Source organism: Corythoichthys intestinalis, chromosome 10, assembly GCF_030265065.1.
Source record: "Corythoichthys intestinalis isolate RoL2023-P3 chromosome 10, ASM3026506v1, whole genome shotgun sequence".
In the NCBI taxonomy this organism is placed as follows: Eukaryota; Metazoa; Chordata; class Actinopteri; order Syngnathiformes; family Syngnathidae; genus Corythoichthys; species Corythoichthys intestinalis.
In genome coordinates this window covers 6,815,336-6,837,118 of record NC_080404.1, presented here as the reverse complement: position 1 = coordinate 6,837,118, position 21,783 = coordinate 6,815,336, and the positions used below count along the sequence as shown (strand labels likewise).

The window sequence follows — 21,783 nt, the reverse complement described above, 5'->3', positions numbered from 1 at the left end:
GAACGTTCGGTGTACACATTTAAAAATCAGTGCTCACTTGTACAAATTACGCCGAAACCGTACAACTTGACAGGTATGTATATTATCCAGAGGTAATGTGGGTTCTTGAAAAAATCTTTTCAATGTACACGAACTTGCTGCTCACCCTATTCTTTTATATTTCGCGCACATTCAGCAAGTGAATAGGAATTGTAAGTGTAAATCTTAACCCGATGAAAATAATTCACTTAATAATGGTAGGGTCAATTCTATCCTTACAACATATGGGAAGACAATTAAATGACATATGAAACTGAACTCATGATATAATCCAAATAAGGTTGCTTAAAAGTTGGTGGGCTAAATTTTAGCATCCTGAAGTTGCTAGTGTTATGTCCCTATGGAAACCTATGCCTTTGCCAAAACCCCAGGTATAGACAAACTGTTGGTTACTTGTACCCAGTCATACAGTGTATTAGTTTTATGTACCCATTCACGACAAAAAGGGACAAAATTTTACACATTTTTTATGTTTACACTGACAGATTTAATGACATTTCATGAAATATCAATAGCAATAGTTTGGCATTTTAGGAAGTTTGGTACACACACATGAGCAACAATGGCATGTGGCTAAATCACACGTTAATCTCATGTATAACCTCTAATTGTTCCAATGTTGGCTGTCATTCAAAGAACAATTCTGGCAATTATCACAGACCGCATAAAATGATGAACGGCTCTGGTGGGCCTTGCCTTGGTAGTTGTAACATACAATTGAGAAAGAGAATTTGATTTAGATCTATAGTTCTAATTTACATTCTCTTGATGGTGGTTTTGTGTTTCCTGGTGGTGGTGGGGGGGGGTTGGGTAGGTCAGCTGAGAAATAAGCGTAACTTTAGAGTTGTGTAAGCATAACTTCAAATGTATAGGCTAGATAAATCATGTACATTGCAAAACATCCATAAGTATACCTTATATGCTGCTGTAATTCTAGAAATCAAATGCCTTTAAAACAGTGTTGTTTTTAACAGCCCTTTTCATTTTTGTTAAGTCTTAGTCTTTTGGACAAAAATACTTATTAGTCTCAGTCATAATTTAGTCGTTTCGAAATGTGATCTTCGTCTAGTTTTAGTCGACATTTACTCATCGTTTTTGTCTGTAAAATTCAAAAGTTTTTTTGTCCAAAACTTAAAAAAGGTTTTAAACAATTTCAAATGAACAGAGACAGACGAGCATATATTGTAGCGTCTCTTAGGACAACGCCAACTTGGTGATGATAATACAGTACATTACACACTACGCAGGAAAAGCAATACATTATTTTCAATTAAACCCACCTGAAAGCCACGAACTGTATGTAAAAAAATATCTGAGCGTTTAACACTGGGAATTTTTTAAAAAGATTTTGCTATTCTTAGAGTCTAGCCAGAAGTTGCAAAGAATCAGTATTTCCTAGTAATTGCTCTTTTACCAAACAAAACTGCTGATGTGGGCTATTAGCTAAATGCCATTTCCCCAACTGGCTCTGTGCTAGACTGGCCAGTGTTTTAAGAGGATGCTCGCCATTCTGAAGCTAATGCTAATGTGAATTCTACGCTAACACTAGATGTCACATTTAGTGTCTGATCATCTCAGCACAGACTTTTAAAAACTAAAGCAGCACTGCATATTCTCTCTTGCCAAGATAATGAAAACAAATCTGACCGTGTTTTCAAACAAGCAAGATGGCGCGCAGCTTAGCTCTAGACCAGTGGTTCTTAACCTTGCTAAAGCTGTAGATCAGTGGTTCTCAACTTTGCTAAATGTACCAAACCCCACGAGTTTGGCTTGGCGGTTAATGACAGAGCAACGCCGTAGAACTATTGATTGCTCATTGACGCTGTTGTTGCTTCGGCGAGACAGACTGTTGTCAATGACTTGTGTCGATGTGTTTTTGGTAATTTAAAACTGATTTTACCGTGGATTGGAACATATTCTCGGCTCTCCTGGTCGCCATCTGTGTTGTTGTGGAGACGACTTCTGATGCAGAAGTGACGTTGGTCGTTAAGAACACGTCACGCAAATGAATCTGATTTGTCGATTGATTTTGTACTTGCTGGAGAGGCCGTTAATGGGCTGGGTCCCAGAATATACTCTCAGTGTTTGAAAAACACAGGGAGAATAGTCTGGCTGTGCCAGGCAAGTAAATTGAGGACTAGCCAGTCTCAAACCTGGTCTAAAACACCAGAGTTAGTCAGCATCCAATAATAAGGCCCTGTTTGTCTTAACTTTTACCGAACCCCTTGGCAGGCACGTGCAGGGGGGGTGCTTGAGCACCTGCCCCTTTGCCCCTACATGCCCAAAGTGCCCCTTCTGGCTGGGCTTTTTTTCCTTTTCTTTTTTTTTTTTGCATATGTGTGTGCTGTGCAGGCACGCCACAGAGTACTTTACTTGACACCGAAAACACTTTAAAAAAATTTTTGAAAAAAAGCCGTCTGTGTGCCGCTAAGCCGGCGCATAACCCCGCATGCTGTTCCTCTGTGACCTGGGTGTGTGTTGAGGAGTCTGAGGAAATTTGGTGGTTGAAAACAAATGATAATACCCTATTAAACCCTGTTCCAGCAAATACTGTAGTGAAAATTCTTCCACCAGGTTTATTGTGGAGATTAAAAAAAAATAGCAATTTTTTCTTATTTAGTTTTCTACTTTAGTAATGAATTACACCCCGCCCCAAGGCGATTTCAATACGTGTGTCTCTATTTTCTATAGGCAACCATATGTGTCTGTTCTCTTCTCAACATTATTTAGAAAGGCACACGTCTTTAAAGTTCTCTAACAATGAAATAATAGTTTTGAAAAAACTGTGCTGCTGGTGGCTCAGTGAACATCTAATTTGGTTTGTTTTCAGATGAACAACAAATTGAGTAAGGAAGTTTTGATATAGAGGTTGAAGGAAGAAAAGAGGCAAAGACTGACTGAGTGTTGATGACAGTGTTGATTTCTATTCACTGTTCCTCCCTTCCAATTAAAGTCTGTCACAGTCACAGCCAATTATACTGTAAAGCTGGTTAAACTGGAAGTTATGGGGTAAGGTGTATTTAATTTTTGTTCATGTGCCCCTTTATATCTATGAGCACCTGCCCCTCCATCAGTCTCTGCACGGCCCTGCCCCTTAGACTGACCCACTGAACCCCTGGGGTTCAATTGAACCCAGGTTAAGAACCACTGCTCTAGACGTATCATAAACTCCGGTGAGGAGCATGAGAGAAGCAGCACATCTCACATGAGTGGCACAACCCAAACACAGCTAAGATGCAAGCTGACGTACTCCGCGTACAACATGAAAATGTCACACATTATGAACATGACAGAAACGATTGTCGCATTTTTGTCCTGAAACTGGCATTCGTCTCGTTAGGTTCTGGTCTCCTATGCTGCGTTTTTAGCTCGTCATCGTCATGAAAAAATTGTTCGTTGGCTTTTCGTTATCGTCATTGTTGACGAAAACAACACTGCTTTAAAATTCAAACCTGATGATGCTACAGTAAGCTATAACACTGTTCTCTTTCTTAGGACAATGCCATTGAGATCTTGATGAAAAATGGCCACTCAGTCTTCTTGGTTTTCACAAATAAGGATCATGTCTCTGCATATAAAAGGTAAAAAGACTCATATAATGGATGGATGTAAAAATATTGACAATGGTGTTTAACTTGAGCTGAAATTTGACTTGCAGGTTGTGCAAGGTGGTGGTGTCATTAAAAGGCAGAGGTGTTTCTGACATCATCGCCAATGCCAGGTAGTCAATAAATAGCAATTCATTGACACGGCAAATTTTTTCAGTCTTGTTCCATGTGGGATACATCAAAACGTATCATACCGCCTTCAAACGACTGATAGTGTTCTATCTTCTTAACTCTCCAAACATCCTGATTGAGAGCAGCCACCGAGTTCGGGGTTATCAGTCCTGAATAAGACCTTTCTTCCTCAAACTTCTCTGTCACACAGTCTCCTCTCGCATGCCTTCCTGCCGGGTCTTTACCTATTTTACGGCACCTACAACATAACCTTTTCTTGTGGACGAGGAACACACCATCTTCCTCGTCTGACGTCTTTAGGAGTTTTAATGGGTTTCGTTTGACGTTTACCCTTGTCAGATCGCAGAGAGATATCACAAAGTCTGGAAGGCTAGTAAAGAGGTTGTCAAACAAGCCTAACTCTTTGAGGTTATCCCTAGGAACCATTGTGGGAAGCAGAGATTCCAGTTTGTTCAACCCGAGATTTAGACTCGTCAGGTTGGTAAGTGAAGCAAGCGTAGAGGGCAAGCCTGACGAGGTGAGACGATTGTTACAGAGGTTGAGATGTGTCAGGCCCACTAGTTTACCGATGGACTCGGGCACCGATTCCAGGTTGTTGCTGTGGAGGTCCAGCCACCTGAGCGACGACAACTTTCCAATGTTGTCCGGGATTTTTTGTATCTGGTTGCGGCTGAGATCCAACTCATCCATATTAGTCAGTTTGAAGATACACTGGGGGAAAATGGTAATGCCCATGTTGCTAAGCGTGAGTCGGCGCCAGCCGTCGGGTTTCATCCGTATGGCCTTCTTGGCATCCTGGAGCGTCACCTTTGTCCCTGGATTGCCTTTCTTTTTGGTCATTGTGCTGTGACACAAGGAATAATCACATCATTTTTCTCACCTTTTTCTGGCTCGTATATCCATTTGTACAACCCCTTGCAAAAAGTATGGAATCACCATTCTCGGACGAGCACTCACTCAGACATTTTATCATATAGAACAAACTCGGATAAAAAGCTTGAACAAATAATGAATTACTTCAAAAGAGCAACTCTTTAGCATTCAGAAACACTGACAGAAATGAATAAAAAACATTGTGGTGGTCAGTAAATGTTACTTTTATAGAGCAAGTGCAGGGAAATATATACGGAATCACTCCATTCTGAGGAAAAAAAAAATGGATTCATTAAAAACAAACAAAGAAATAACAATCAAAACACATCTGTAGTATTTAGTAGCACCACCTCTGGCTTTTATGACAGCTTGCAGTCTTTGAGGCATGGACTTGATGAGTATTCTTGATCAATTTGGTGCCAACTCTCTTTTATTGCAGTTGCCAGATCATCCTTGCAGGTTGTACCCTTGCTGTGCACCATTTTTTTTTTTCAATTTCCACCACAGGTTTTCAAAAGCGTTGAGATATGGGCTATTTGCTGGCCATGACATTGACTGGATGAGTCTTTCTCCGAGGAATGCTTTAACAGTTTTCGCTCTGTAGCATGATGCATTATCATCTTGGAAAATGACAAACATATTTTCAATTGAAGGGATAAGGAAGTTGTCTAAAATTTCCAGAGTTCCAGCATTATCACCTTGTCAAAAGTCAAGAATCTGCATTGGACAAGGTGTCAAGAGTCAAGAATCTGCATTGGACAAGGTGATGATGCTGGAACTTTTGTTTGGTGCTGTTCCAGTGAGATTTACAAAGATGACTGCCTGAAGAAAACATCAAAATTCCCTCAGTCCTTGATATGGGGCTACGTGTCAGGCAAAGGGGAGATGGCTGTGGTTAAATCTTCAATAAATGCACAAGTTTACATTGAAATTTTAGACAGCTTTTTTATCCCTTCAATTGAAAATATGTTTGCCATTTTCCAAGAGATGCTTTAACAGTTTTAACTCTGTGGCATGATGCATTGACATCTTGGAAAATGACAAACATTTTCAATTGAAGGGATAAGGAAGCTGTCTAAAATTTCCAGAGTTCCAGCATCATCGTCTTTTCAAGAGTCAAGAATCTGCATTGGGCAAGGTGTCAAGAGCCAAGAATCTGCAATGGACAAGGTGATGATGCTGGAACTTTTGTTTGGTGCTGTTCCAGTGAGATTTACAAAGATGACTGCCTGAAGAAAACATCAAAATTCCCTAAGTCCTTGATGATATGGGGCTGCATGTCAGGCAAAGGGGAGATGGCTGTGGTTAAATCTTCAATAAACGCACAAGTTTACATTGGACTTTTAGACAGCTTTCTTATTTCTTCAATTGAAAATGTTTGTCATTTTCCAAGATGACAATGCATCATGCCACAGAGCTAAAACTGTTAAAGCATTCCTTGGAGAAAGACTCATCCAGTCAATGTCATGGCCTGCAAATAGCCCAGATCTCCACCCTATTGAAAACCTGTGGTGGAAATTGGTCCACAGCAGGAATCCGACCTGCAAGGATGATCTGGCAACTGCAATAAAAGAGAGTTGGCACCAAATTGCTCAAGAATACTCATCAAGTCCATGCCCCAAAGACTGCAAGCTGTCATAAAAGCCAGAGGTGGTGCTACTAAATACTAGAGATGTGTTTTGATTGTTATTTCTTTGCCATAATTCCATATTTTTTCCTCAGAATGGAGTGATTCCATATATATTTCCCTGCACTTGCTCTATAAAAGTAACATTTACTGACCGCCACAATGTTTTTTATTCATTTCTTTTAGTGTTTCTGAATGCTAAAGAGTTGCACTTTTGAACTAATTCAATTATTTGTTCAAGCTTTTTATCTGAATTTGTTGAGTTGTTGTTGAGTGAGTGCTCATCCGAGACTGGGGATTCCATACTTTTTGCTTGGTTTAGTGATAACGGTAAATAGATTTGCAGTGTGCATTTATTTGTAAGTTTGTGCAAGGCCACTGCGATTTATTTTCACAAAAAAAGATCCATGTACAGCCAGGGGCAATGGGAAAAGCATTTTCTCTGAGGAATTAAGAGCGTGTGTTTGTTCGGATGTGTGCGCACGTGTTACGTTTGAACTCGTGTGTGCTCACCCAGTGTTGCCCATGGGGGTATTTAAGAGCACGACTCTCTAATTAAGGCTAATGCTAGGGAACAATAGCAGAGAGGCGACACTGGGTAATGCTGCAAAAACAAATGAGCGCTGATACTCCATCACCTAGTGTGTTGTTTGGCCAGGAAAAAAAGTGTTTATTTGGGGTGCTTAGGGCATTCAAGTGTAATGGCATACATGACTTCATTGTACAGAAGTGGATGTACATGAGTGAAGAGTCAAATCAGGACTTTGATAAATGATAGTTATGGGGTGTTTGGTGTGTGGTGAAGACCCCTCCTTCTAAAAAAGCAAGGTGTTTGTGTCTGTGTTACACCCCAAGGCCCTCTCTCGCCTCATTCATCATCCTCAGGATGAGAGGGGCTATCCACTGGTGCTTGTTCTATTATAACCTCCTATAGAAAACTATTGCATGAAATTATTGCCTGCAATTAGATAGCACATACTGGGCCAAAGTCAATGATTGATTTAGTGTGGATTTACAAAATAATTTGTTCAGGGGTTATTGGATGAGGTGAGGACTCAAGAATATACCTATGCTCTCAATCAACATAATTGGATCAATTTACTTACCTTGTGCTACTTGTATTTCCAATGCTGAATTAACAAAATGGTGACTGTTTTCCAGTATTAAAAACTCACCAACTGCATCAGCCTCTGTGCCCAAAAACAAAACACATGTTAGAGTATGAAGTAAGATACAGTGGTGTGAAAAAGTATCTGAACCTTTAGGAATTTCTTACATTTCTGCATAAAATCACCATCAAATGTGATCTGATCTTTGTCAAAATCACACAGATGTAAAAACAATGTCTGCTTTAACTAAAACCACCCAAACATTGATAGGTTTTCATATTTTAATGAGGATAGCATGCAAACAATGACGGAAGGGGGAAAAATAAGTGAGTGAACCCCCTGCTGAAAGACACTTAAAGCAAAATTGAAACCAACTTTTACCAAACAATTTAAGTCAGGTGTGTCCCTAAACACTGATGAGTGGTTTAAAGCTGCCTTGCCCACTATAAAACACATACCTGGCATTATGGCTCGGTCAAAACAGCTGTCTGAAGACCTGCGATCAAGGATTGTTGATTTGTATAAAGCTGGGAAGGGATACAAAACCATCTCTAAAAGTCTGGATGTTCATCAATTGACAGTCAGAGAAGTTGTCTACAAATGGAAAGAGTTTGGCACTGTTGCTTCTCTCTCAAGGCGTGGCCATCCACCAAAGATCACGTAAAGAGAATACTCAGAGAGGTAAAAAAAAGAACCCTAGTGTGTCTGCTAAAGACTTACAGAAATCACTAGCAAAGTGCAATATCTCTGTGCACACATCAACTGCATGTAAAACTATGGCCAAGAAGGGTGTTCATGGGAGGACTCCACAGAGGAAGCCACTGCTGTCTAAAAAACATTGCTCGTTTAATGTTCACAAAAAGGCACTTGGACTCTCCACAGAAGTTTTGGCAGAATATTTTGTGGACTGATGAAACCAAAGTTGAATTGTTTGAGAGTAACACACAATGTCATGTGTGGAGGAAAAATGGAACAGCTCACCAACATCAACACCCCATCCCCACCGTGAAGCATGGTGGAGGGAGCACCATGATTTGGGGCTGTTTTGCTACCTCAGGTCCTGGACAACTTGTGATCATTCATCGAAGAATGAATTGAAAAGTTTATCAGGATGTTTTGAAGGAAAACCTGTGGCCGTTTATCAGACAGTTGAAGCTAAAAAGAGGATGGATGCTGCAACAAGACAATGATCCAAAACACAGAAGTAAATCAACTTCAGAATGGTTTCAGAAGAGCAAAATACACGCTCTGGAGTGGCCAAGTCAAAGTCCAGACTTGAACCCATTGAGATGCTGTGGCATGACCTAAAGACAGCGATTCATGCCAGACATCCCAGGAATCTGACTGAACTACAGCAGATTTGTAGAGAAGAACGGGTTAAGATTAGTCCTGATTGATGTGCCTGAATGTTCTGCAGCTACAGGAAGCGTCTGGTTTAAATTATTCCTGCCAAAGGAGGGGTAGGGCGGGCACAAAATATTAAATGTTATGGTTCACTTATTGATCCCCCCCCCCCCCCCCCCCTTCCGTCATTGCTTGCATATTATCCTCATTTAAGTATGAAAACCTCTAAATGTTTGACTGGTTTTAGTTAAAGCAGACAGTTTTTTCATCTGTGTGATTTTGACAAAGATCAGATCACATTTGATGGTGAATTTATGCAGAAATGTGAAAAATTCCAAAAGGTTCTGATACTTTTTCATACCACTGTAGCTGTCAAAAAGATTTATACTCGTATTTACACATTCGTCTTCGTATATAAAAGTTTCATTGAAGAAGACCCATATTTACACATTTGTGTTCGTATATAGGGATTTGTATATGTAACCACAAAATTTTGACATCGGACCATAAAATTTTGACATGGGATTATTTTGTCTGTGTGTTAATCAAAGTCTTGAATTGTCTTAAATTTAAAAGAAAATTCCAGTAGGTATTAAATTTCCAAAAGATGCCAGGTTTGCTACCAAAATCTTTATTTTTAGGCATTTATAGGATAATTCCAGTTGATTTTGAGTCACTTCCTATTCATTTGGGGACATTCTTGAGTCACTTCCTTTTCAGGAACCCAAAATCCAACAGGAGGATCCCTGTAAATGTCCCCAAAATAAACAGGAAGTGACCCGTAAATGCCTCAACAGGAAAAGGAATTGAACAAAAATAATTAGGAAATTATGTCAAATGCCTTAAAATCAGCTCATTGCCTGGCATTGACTGCCACCCTCCTACTTCTATCGGATTGGACGTCTACTAGTAATAAACCCATTCCAATTCACAGCAGAATGATGAAAATAGCTTGTTTTTCTGTTTATTAGTTCTGTAGAATATCCTAGAATGATCGATAATTGTTGTCACTTCATGGTTATCGTAAGTCTTGTATGACAAATTGTATCGTGATGTATCCAAAGGTTCCCATCCTTAGTGTAGTCTGCAAAAAGACTTTCGTGAGGGACAATGGGGGTCAGGAAAAACACCAGTGTGAGTTTTTATCTTCATCAGAAATCATTGCAACATGTTTTAGTCTTAAATTATATTTTTGACGTCTTTCAAATGTCTTAGAAAGACTTAAATTTGACTTTTAATATTGTGCAACGACCCTGTACAACTTTCTTTTCGACAACTACGAATCTTGTCGGTGGATGAATTCAAATTTACCTATGACTGAAAAGCGTTGAAATGACGTCACAAAGGCTTCGGTGAGAACTAATCTATCCTCGAATCCTCTAACAGCGCAGTTGCGAGTTACAGGAGTAACTGTTAAGTCCACGAACTGTACATATTTTAATAAAGTACAATTACAAGAAAAAAAAATATTGGACAAACACGTTATTGACTTTACCCATGATTTATCACTTTCACCTGACAGGTTCGCTCCGCGCGCAACACTGCAGTCAGCCATTTTTTGCGTGTTTTTGCGCATGCACTATTAGTGGATTCGAGGATAGATTAGTTTTCTCTGAGACTTACGTGAAGCCATTTCCAATGTTGTTAATAACGGTGCTTCTAACGGTGTTTTTTTCCAGTAGTGAGTAATTTAATTAATTACTTTTGCCATCATTGCAGCACCGTTACCGCTACTGTGGATATGAAGGGGCACGTTACTACAATTTGGTTGAATGAAACGAGAGTCTGATTTTTTCACAGCTTCCTGGCAGATAGCAAGGCAGGTGGGAGGAGGAGGGAAGGCGCGATAGTAATTGGCTAGGTGGCTCTGAGTGTTAGCATAGCATTCATGTTCTTGTTAGCATTAACATTTAGCATAGCGAGCGTCATCTTAAACTCTCGGGTGACCTTTTTTTTTTTTTTTTTTTACATACAGTTTGTGGCGTCCAGGTGGGTAAAATTAATTGAAAATAATGTACTATTTTCCTGCTGAGTGTGCATTATCATCACCAAGTTGGCCTTGTCCTTATACATGCTACAACATAATACTAATTTGTATTTTTTGTTTATTACCAAAAATAGTCACTTGACCTAAACTTTTTTTGAATGACATATCCATGAACCTTGAATCAAAACCACTAGAGCAAAGATAGAAGGCAGGAGATTCAGAGCCTCACCTGCATATTGAAAAATATATACATAATGGGTGTGACGATACACAAAATTCACGGTTTAGTACGAGGTTCAGGAAGACAGGAAAAACAAAAAAGGCTTTTTTTTCTCACAGCATTTGATCGTTAAAGTTTGTATACCGTTACTCTCTAATACTGGTGAAAAAAAAAAAAAAAAAAAAAAAAAAAAAAAAAAGTACAGTGGTATGAAAAAGTATCTGAAACTTTTGGAATTTGTCATGTTTCTACATAAAATCACCATCAAATGTAATCTGATCTTTGTCAAAATCACACAGATGAAAAAACAGTGCTTCAACTAAAACCACCCACACATTTATAGGTTTTAAAAAATATTTTAATGAGGATAGTATGCGAACAATAGCCACGTTTACATGATGACTTTTATTCATACCGATTCAAATCATTCCGAATGGAAATTTCAGATCAGCTGTTTACATGTCACTTCATCTATTCCGATCCAGCGTTTACATGTGTCTGCCTTTATTCCGAAAGGACGTTTGACAACTGCCGTCTGACATGCGCAGATTAATCAAAACAAAGCGTCACGTTGCAAAACATGGAGATCGATCGTCAGAGTGCTGCTGTTTTAACTTTAACCTACTTGTTGTGTTTGTGGGGTCGTAGCCGCTTCTGCTGTTTTGCTCTTTTGCCTTGTAGTAGCCGGTTGTCAGCGTTTTCCACCGATTTCTAATCTGGTCAACGCTCCAGTCTATTCCGGCTTCGTGTAACCTCTCGTGAACTTTTTTAAATAGTTCACTGTTCCTCGTTTTACGCCCGTCTAAGCGAGCAATTATATTCAATTCTTTTAAAGTTTGAATTAAATACAATCTTTCCGCCGGACTTCAATTAGGTGCGCTGTGCTTGGAAGCCATGTTGCAAGTGACGTTACTTACGTCACCAAGTGACGTCACCACGTCAGTACGGAGCATGTGCAGAAAGAACGCAACCAGACACCATTCCGCTTCCCTGTTTACATGATATAATTTTACTTCTAATCGGTTTGGGAAAAGGAATATTCCACCCCTGTGAATCGGAATGAAATTCCATTCGGTTTGGGCCTGTTCATTCCGAATGAGGTGTTTATATGGAACACATTTATTCGGTTTGAACAAATATTCCGATTGTAATTGGAATATTTGGCTCCATGTAAACGTGGCAAATGACAGAAGGGGGAAAAATACGTGAGTGAACCATCGCATTTAATATTTTGTGCCCCCCCCCCCTTTGGCAGCAATAACTTCAACCAGATGCTTCTTGTAGCTGCAGATCAGTCAGGCACATCGATCAGGACTAATCTTGCCCCATTCTTCTCTACAAAACTGCTGTAGTTCAGTCAGATTCCTGGGATGTCTGGCATGAATCGCTGTCTTTCGGTCATGCCACAGCATCTCAATGGGTTCAAGTCTGGACTTTGACTTGGCCACTCCAGAGCGTGTATTTTGCTCTTCTGAAACTATTCTGAAGTTGATTTACTTCTGTGTTTTGGATCATTGTCTTGTTGCAGCATCCATCCTCTTTTTAGCTTCAACTGTCTGACAGACAGCCTCAGGTTATCCTGATGAACAACATCCTGATAAAAATTTGAATTCATTCTTCCATTAATGATTGCAAGTTGTCCAGGCCCTGAGGCAGCAAAACAGCCCCAAATCATGATGCTCCCTCCGCTATGCTTCACGGTGGGGATGAGGTATTGATGTTGGTGAGCTGTTCCATTTTTCCTCCACACATGACATTGTGTGTTACTCTCAAACAATTTAACTTTGGTTTCATCTGTCCACAAAATATTCTGCCAAAACTTCTGTGGAGAGTCCAAGTGCCTTTTTGCGAACATTAAAAGAGCAACAATGTTTTTTTTAGATAGCAATAGCTTCCTCCGTGGAGTCCTCTTATAAACACTATTCTTGGCCATAGTTTTACATATAGTTAATATATGCACAGAGATATTGCACTGTGCTAGTGATTTCTGTAAGTCTTTAGCAGACACTCTAGAGTTCTTTTTTACCCCTCTGAGTATTCTGCGCTGAACTCTCGGTGGACGGCCACTCCTTGGGAGAGAAGAAACGGTGCAAAACTCTCTCCATTTGTAGACAACTTCATCGATTGATGAACTTCCAGAATTTTAGAGATGGTTTTGTATCCTTTCCCAGCTTTATACAAATCAACAATCCTTGATAGCCGGTCTTCAGACAACTGCATTGACCGAGCCATGATGCACATCAGACAATGCTTTTCATCAAGACAATTCTTACCCAGTTTTTTGTTTTATAGTGGCCAGGGCAGCTTTAAACCACTCATCAGTGATTGGGCACACACCTGACTTAAATTGTTTGGTAAAAGTTGGTTTCATTAAAAGTCTCCTTAGGCAGAGGGTTCACTTACTTATTTTTCCTCCTTCTGTCATTGTTTGCATGCTATCATCGTTAAAATACGAAAACGTCTAAATGTTTGGGTGGTTTTATTTAAACCAGACCCTGTTTTTTTCATCTGTGTGATTTTGACAAAGATCCCATCAAATTTGATGATTTTATGCAGAAATGTGAGAAATTCCAAAAGGTTCAGATTTCTTTGATACCATACCGTAAAACGTGTGACCTTCATACCGTACTGTAAAACGTGTGAACTGCTTTAAAAAAAAAAAAAAAAATCAATTCAATTCAGTCGGCTAATGTAAACATCTTTTATGTGAAAGATGTTATATAGCATGTATAACATAATAACGTGTAGAACATGAAAAGTAAAATCAGCTATTTTGCTGGGTAACTAATTACGTTTGCAATGAGGCAATTTAGTTACTAACTCAATTACTTTTGGGAAGAAGTAATTTAAATTTGTGTTTGAATTGTAATTTAAAGTAAGATTAACAACACTGATCATTTCAACGCTTTTGAGTTGTAGCCATAAACTTCATTTCGTCCACAGACAAGACTCGTAGTCGTCGAAAAGAGTTGTATTCACACACCCACAAAAAAAAAAAATCTGACAACACAATTTTGTGCTTACAGATACAAATGACTAAATACGAACACAAATGTGAAAATATAAGTATGAATCTTTTATATATGAACACCAATGTGTATAAATCAGTACAAATCTTTTTGACAGCTATCTTACTCCATATTAGAGCATATCAACAAACTAGTCAGCATGTAGATGGTGTAATAAAGTCATACCTGGGGATTTTGCTCCACAAAGTTGAGAGGAAAGCTTGGGTATGCAATGTTTTCTTTCCACCACACTGCAACTGCAGGTTTTCTCTTGTTTGGCATCGTTACTTAGCAACACGGGGTCCTTTCCAGCAAGATTGTCATGTTACTGGCCCACAGAGGGGCAAGCAGATTTCAGGCACAAATGAATGCTCTCCTAATCTAAATTAAACAACTTGGATAGTGTTGTGCAAGCAAATTACTTTATGAAATGTTCATTAAAATCTAGCATAGATATGCACGCTCTCGTAAATTAACTATCAGTGAGGAAGTAATGGAAACAATTCCAAATTGTCAGTGATCACGTAAATGTATATGGTCTTTAACTGAATGCCTAATATAACACTAAGCAATTAAATGTAACTTATCCTTTAATATAAATGTCACTACACGTATATATTAAATTGTAGCGCCTTGCACCGCCACGTTCAAACCAGTTCTATTCAGTTTGCAGTTGTTTTTCGAAAGCAAAAGAGTTTCTCACGCCTGTCAATCACGCAACCCGCCCACCCATCTGTCAAGTCTGGTATCGGCTTCTTGTTTCTTCTCGAACCTTCGTCTGGAGTTCATTGCAGAAACTTGGATTTAAAAAAAAAATGTTACGACATGTTCTGGTAACATTTACAGACGATGGAATAGTAAAGTTTGAAACTTCAACGAAGCTGTTCGCATATACATATATCCGACACTCAAAGTAATTGAAATCCACATTCTTATGGCTGACGTCATTGGAATGTCGTTGCCGAAAGCGATGACGTCGAACAGAACGTGACAAACGCCGCCGTCGGTCAACCTAAATTTGAGAAATCAGTGGAGATTTATTGCTAGAATTCTTTTAAATGCACATTACTAAACCGAAAGCATTATATCATACCTGTATTTCTGTCGAGGTAATATTTCACCGGTTTACACGAATTGACAAGAGATCCTCAGACGTGCAAGATGTCTGTATTAACGCCGTTTGACAGCATACAGGAGATGACGGCCACTCTTTGAGGCATAACGTCAACATTAAGAGCATGACTGAACGACTTTATGTCGTAACGGTCGAAAACTGACGCAAATGACAAATCGTTTTGATGAGATTTCATTGGTTGTAAAATGTTAATCTGATTTAAATTATTACTTCAACCTAATAATCAAGTCTATATAAATTTCCATTTAGAATATCTTTCTTGTTCAGAATTTAGGTTATGAGTGGTAATGCATTATTTGAGAACAAAAGTGAATTGACATTTAGTCACTTTTCCAGATTTGATTACCTTAGAGTAAATGAGAATTAAATTATTACTTCAACCTAATAATCAAGTCTATATAAATTTCCATTTAGAATATCTTTTTTTGTTCAGAATTTAGGTTATGAGTGGTAATGCATTACTTGAGAACAAAAGTGATTTGAAATTTAGTCACTTTTCCAGATTTGATTACCTTAGAGCAGACATGTCCAAAGTCCGGCCCGGGGGCCAAATGCGGCCCTTGGTCGAATTTCATCCGGCCCCCAGCCTCTGTCATAAAATCAATAACGTCTGGCCCATGCACAGACTTAATAAATTGGTCAGCAGTACTGCTACCAGCATATGAAGTAGCTTACACACTAAATGCTGCTCCTCATTTACCCACTAAATGGCAGTAGTACCCTAAGCAACATTACCCCGTGTGAACCTTTACTCCCAATTTTCTAAAATGGTGAAAGCAACAACAAAAAAAGTTGACTGTGATGTCCGACGCTTCAAGGATAGGTGGAAATTGGACTATATCTTCACTAAAATACGCAACAACTGTGTCTGCCTCATTCGCAAAGAGACAGTCGCTGTTTTTAAAGAGTTCAATTTGAGGCGATATTACCAAACAAGACACGCTGATATATACAACAAGATTACCTGTAAGATATATGCAGCGAGAAATTGAAGCAACTTGAAGCTAGTTTAATTTCACAGCAGCAGTATTTCACAAGAACCCGAGAGTCGAAAGAGAACACCACAAAGGCTAGTTGCGATATTGTTGAAATTATTAATTAAAAAAAAAAATAAAGCAAATATGACACACAGAATGGCTTGCTAAAATTTGCTTAAATATATTGTTCTACGTAAAGGACGTCAGCCAAGGTTGGCCCCCCACATTTTTACCACACAAAATCTGGCCCCCTTTGCAAAAAGTTTGGACACCCCTGCCTTAGAGTAAATGAGAATTATCTGAGAATATGACACTGAGCTAGCGGCTGAAAAATACATATTAGCATATTTTAGGGTGACAATATTTTCATTTCCAAAAAAGAGGAAACTCGGTCCTGCCTCGAGATACTTGAATTTTACTCGAAACTCGCTCAAAGGTGCCTATATCAGTTCAATATATTTAAAGTGTGCCTCCTCGTCTGGATTGAAAAATTCAGTTTTATAAAAAAAAAAAAAAAAAAGAAAAAAAAAAGTATATATCCAAAGAACAATAAAAAAACAAAAGATCAAACAATAAAAACGCAAACTAAATAAATAAATAAATAAACAAATAAATAAATAATGATAAAAATGATAATATAATGCAAACCCGTGGAAATGTAGTCCAGTCAATACCAAGGGCGTAGGTTTGCATAAGGACGGTAGGGACATAACACTAGCAACTTTTCAGGATGCTCAAATTGTCCCAACCAACTTTTAAGCAACCTTATTTGCATTGTACAATGAGTTCAGCTATAAATGTAATTTAGATATTCTTCCCATGTGTATTTAGGATAGAACTGACCCTACCCTTATTAAGTGCATTACTTCCATTATGTTTACCCCTTTTCACTTGCTATTTAGCAGTGACAGTCCATTTTTTCCCCCTCAAACGCACGTTTGATTGGCTGATGTCTAGAACCCCCACATTCACACAATCCCAACAGAAATACATGTCAATATGCCGCCTCCTCCGCCCCCTTTGAAGAGGAGGGATATTAGGAGGATTTTTTTGGCCAGCAGCAGCAGCCACTGTAAGTAATGTAAAAACACATCAATGCTGTGGAGGTGGGGAAACACCACTAATTTTGCTACTGAAAATCCGACCTGCATTAGAGTTAGCATAACATTAAACTGTGTGAACTTGCTAACCTGTAAAACTCGAGTAGAAAAGGTGTCTTCCTGTATGTTTTCTACTGTTAATGTTTATTCAACTGTGCATTTTGTGCATGTATTCATTAATTAAATGTATTTATTTTCTACATCATTTAAAAAATATATTTTTATTTGCAGCCAATGCAAATTTTAAACCCCCCCCCCCAAAAAAAAACCAAAACCACAACCACTCTAAACTTCCTTTATATGAAGCAAGCATTTTGAAAAATGACTTTCTCCCTATGAAAATAATTTTACCTTTTTTCATTTTTATGTCGTAACCAGCTATTTTTGAGATATGTACCCAATCGGTTTGGTGACGTCACTAGCCCGTCCCACGAAACCAAACAAACAAATCACTTGTCACACAGACTCAAAAATAAATTATTCACAACTAACATGAACATCCAACTAAACCTGGCACTTGGCACCTACACGTATACATCCCTAGAATATTCATTCATTCATTCATCCATTCATTCATCTACGGATCTTCCAAGCCACTCACGATGGTCACGGGGGGTGCTGTAGCCTATAGGTACAAAATTTCTTTCTGATCCAGCCATGAATAACGAGGGAATAGCTTAAGAAAAAAAGAAGCGTACACGCCCCCAACACCTACAACAACATAAGCCTCGACTTGACAGGTCTTCAGCCTGTAATAAATAAATTTAAAATCTAAAAATTAAATCTAATATTAAAAAAGTCCTCAATCCCTCATGTACATAGGGTCACTTGTCGTCTTGTTGTCTTACAGTTCTGCACCAGTTGCTTGTGAAGGAGATAGTACCTTTTCTTGTAGGCACTGTCTAACTGCATTACTCTAACACAATATAATCAATCAGAGAATAGTATTGTTCCTTGTATTTACCGTTTGCCTGTATTACTCTAACACACCCAATATAAAATAAATAGCACTTATACCATAGTTTAAGGAAAACAAGCAGAATATACAGCATAAGAGATAAACAACGCCTTCTTATCACGGAAGCCTAGGGCGTGCGTCATACAACTGATTGAGCAAGATTGACGCACCAACTCTTGCAATCAGTTCTCCCGGACAGTCCAGAGCAAATGGCGGGACGCTCTGTTCCAACACAAGGAACACCGGAAAACGCCCGATATCCAACTGATAACACGACTGACAAGACTCCAAGAGCCCCTTTGACGCTGAGGTGGCAAAATCCACCACCGGGACAAAAGTAACTCCCGAATCCTCCTGTCCAAACCACAAACAGACCATAATCCTAAACACATCCTTCTTCCTGCCCACAGCCCGCTCCGGGAGAGCCTTCAAAAGACTGAATGTTTAACTAATCGTTGTCATTCTTTCTCGGGAAACTTTTTGTTGACTTCTGATATGGTGACCTTGGAACGAGTTTGCCTCCTCGCCTGAATCTATGTCTGTTTCGCCTTTCTGTTTGATCGCTGTCGACCCGAATAAATTGTCAACTTGTTTTCGGTGAGCCTTCTTTAAACCTTTCAAAATGGAGTCAATACAAAGGGTTAAGACTAAGATGAACGCGCGGTGTTTGGCTTTCTGGCCAGAATGTCGGAGTCCCGCCGGCCAGGGTCGTTAGAGCTGCGCCAGCGCGATTCCGGCAGTTTGGTTTGAAGGTCAGATTCCTTCACTTGGCAGAGAGTATACCAAAACTGTGGTAAGAAATGTTTTGGCTCTGGTGTTAATACAAGCTATTTGTTTTGTTTTGTACCAGGAAAACATCCATAGTTGAAAAATCAACCCTCGTGAAATGGCAGGTATGACATTGTCGATCTCTTTGCTATTCATTTAGACTCATCGCCTGCCATTAACAGCACTCGACATCCAAGCCATTTGGTCTGGGACAGGGCGAATGAACTAATGTTCCTCCTAGTCTTGCCCTGTCAGTGGCACTGGAAGAACAGCATTCCCATACAGTTCACCCAGTTCAAATGAATTGGACGTCTAGCCTTACCATGGTATTGGATGTGTTGATATCAAGGCCTCTTTGTGAGTTAGACTGATACATAAGCAGCATCTATATCATCAGAAAAAAAGAGAAACATAAGTCTTGTTTGGTTGTATTCGTGTCCTCTTTTACAATCTTTCCAAATTGGCCGCATAATTACTGTTTTCATACCATAAGCCTCAAGTCAAGAGTGATTTTATTTTCCATAGATGCCTACGTTTTCCTTAGTTGAATTTGCTTGATGAAATGTTCTTCTTTGTGTACATTTTCTTCTTCATGCAGAAAGGGGAGATAAGTAACTTTGAGTACTTGATGCATTTGAATACTCTTGCTGGGAGGACATACAATGACCTCATGCAGTATCCAGTGTTCCCCTGGGTTCTAGCTGACTACAAGTCAGAGGTAAAATGCTTTTTATAATAAACCATATTAAAGACACCCTACTTCAGGGGCGCTGGAAGTCACTCACAGCAGGGGTTGCTGAGGATCTTATTTTGATTTCCCCCATCCTAAAACAGCTGTTTCGGGCCAAATTTCTCATGCTTGTGCTTGTGCTTTCTCCAAACAAAGGCTGCATAATGGCAGTACACATGCATGCTGGATAGTTTACGTGTAGTAGGAAAACTAGGCTTCTACAAAGACAGCGTTCTATTTCACCTATGGTATGTGTTGGAGTTTTTGTATTGGAAATAAAAGCGCCCGTGCATTAGCACTTCCTGCCCCACTGCCATACTTTTAAAGTAATGGCAACACAAAATGCAAATACAAATAAAATGCAGTGATTGATATCTATTATTATATACTATGAGCATTTATTGGGTTATCCCCCCCGCATTTCCTGTACAGATTAATTAGTACAGTGAAATGAAAAAGTGTCTGAACCTTTTGGAATTTCTCACATTTCTGCATAAAATCACCATCAAATCTGAGCTGATTTATGTCAAAATCACACAGATGGAAAAACATTAACTGCTTTGACTAAAACCACCACAACATTTTTAGGTTTTCATTTTTTAATGAGGATAGTATGCAAACAATGATAAAAGGGGGAAATATAAGTAAGTGAACTATCACATTTAATAAATTGTGCCCCCCCTTTGGCAGCAAAAACAGATCAGTCGGGCACATCGATCAGGACTAATCTTGGCCCATTCTTCTGTACAAAACTGCTGCAGTTCAGTCACAATTCTGGGATGTCTGGGATGAATCGCTGTCTTTAGTCTAAGTCTGGACTTTGAATTGGCCACTCCAGGATGTCTATTTTGTTCTTCTGAAACTATTCTGAAGTTGATTTACTTCTGTGTGTTGGATCATTGTCTTGTTGCAGCATCCATCCTCTTTTTAGCTTCAACTGTCTGACAGACGGCCTCAGGTTTTCCTGAAAAACATCCTAATAAACTTTTGAATTCATTCTTCCTTTAATGATTGCAAGTTGTCCAGGCCCTGAGGCAGCAAAAGAGCCCCAAATCATGATGCTCCCTCCACCATGCTTCACGGAGGGGATGCGGTGTTAATGTTTGTGAGCTATTCCATTTTTCCTCAACACGTGACTTTGTGTGTTACTCCCAAACAAATCAACTTTGGTTTCATCAGTCCACAAATTTTTTTGCTAACTTCTGTGGAGTGTTCAAGTGCCTTTTTGCATACATTAAATTAGCCACAATGCTTTTTTTCAGAGTCCTCCCATGAACACCATTCTTGGCCATAGTTTTATATATAGTTGATGTGTGCACGGAGATATTGGACTGTGCCAATAATTTCTGTAAGTCTTTAGAAGACACTATAGGGTTCTTTTTTTACCTCTCTGAGTATTCTGCGCTGAACTTTTGGCATCATCTTTTGTGGACGGCTACTGCTTGGAGAAGCAACAGTGCCATTTCCATTTGTAGACAAGTTCTCCCACTGTCGATTGATGAACATCCAAACTTTTAGAGATGGTTTTGTATCCTTTCCCAGCTTTATACAAATCAGCAAGCCTTGATTTTTTCGCCATGATACAAATCAGACAATGCTTCTCATCAAGACATTTCTTACCAGGTGTGTGTTTTATAGTGGGCAGCTTTAAACCACTCATTAGTGTTTGGGCACACACCTGACTTAAATAGTTTGGTAAAAATAGGTTTCAATTGCTGTTTAAGTCTCCTTAGGCAGAGGGTTCACTTACTTATTTTTCCCCCTTCTGTCAATGTTTGCATGCTATCCTCATTAAAATATGAAAACCTATTAATGTTTGGGTGATTATAGTTAAAGCAGACATTGTATTTTCATCTGTGTGATTTTGACCAAGATCAGATCACATTTGATGGTGCAGAAATGTGAGAAATTCCAAATGGTTCAGATACTTTTTCATACCACTGTATTTTAGATCGTATGATGGCATGCTTGCTTTTTAATTTAAAGTGCATATTTTTTCAGGCGCTGGACTTGTCAGATCCAACAACATTCCGTGATCTTTCAAAGCCAATGGGTGCTCAGACGGAGAAAAGAAAGCAGATGTTCATCCAGAGATATGAAGAAGTTGAGAACAGTGGGAGTGAAGGTGTCTTTCCAGCTTCCCATTTCCCCATGCTTCTCACACTTGC

The 21,783-nt window shown here is 39.1% G+C and overlaps 2 protein-coding genes across 10 annotated transcripts in view; one reads left to right on the top strand and one right to left on the bottom strand.

Moving 5' to 3' along the window:
• The window catches only part of wdfy4 (WDFY family member 4), a 148,922-nt gene that overhangs the window by 93,573 nt on the left and 33,566 nt on the right, over window positions 1-21,783 (top strand). For 8 of the 9 annotated variants that reach the window (XM_057848417.1, XM_057848419.1, XM_057848424.1 and 5 more), the window contains 5 exons: window positions 3,535-3,620; window positions 3,698-3,760; window positions 18,968-19,010; window positions 19,484-19,603; window positions 21,617-21,740. In XM_057848417.1, the coding sequence (XP_057704400.1) occupies window positions 3,535-3,620; window positions 3,698-3,760; window positions 18,968-19,010; window positions 19,484-19,603; window positions 21,617-21,740 (436 nt within the window). Of the gene's footprint in view, window positions 1-3,534; window positions 3,621-3,697; window positions 3,761-18,967; window positions 19,011-19,483; window positions 19,604-21,616; window positions 21,741-21,783 lie in introns of those variants that run through there. The other variant, XR_009064644.1, reaches the window with a different exon arrangement.
• On the bottom strand, window positions 971-14,377 carry lrrc18a (leucine rich repeat containing 18a). The gene is made up of 3 exons (XM_057848426.1): window positions 14,134-14,377; window positions 7,386-7,469; window positions 971-4,623 (listed from the first exon to the last, which is right to left on the bottom strand). Exon 3 carries the CDS (start codon window positions 4,617-4,619, stop codon window positions 3,801-3,803), a length of 819 nt encoding a protein of 272 aa, XP_057704409.1. The 5' UTR covers window positions 4,620-4,623; window positions 7,386-7,469; window positions 14,134-14,377; the 3' UTR covers window positions 971-3,800.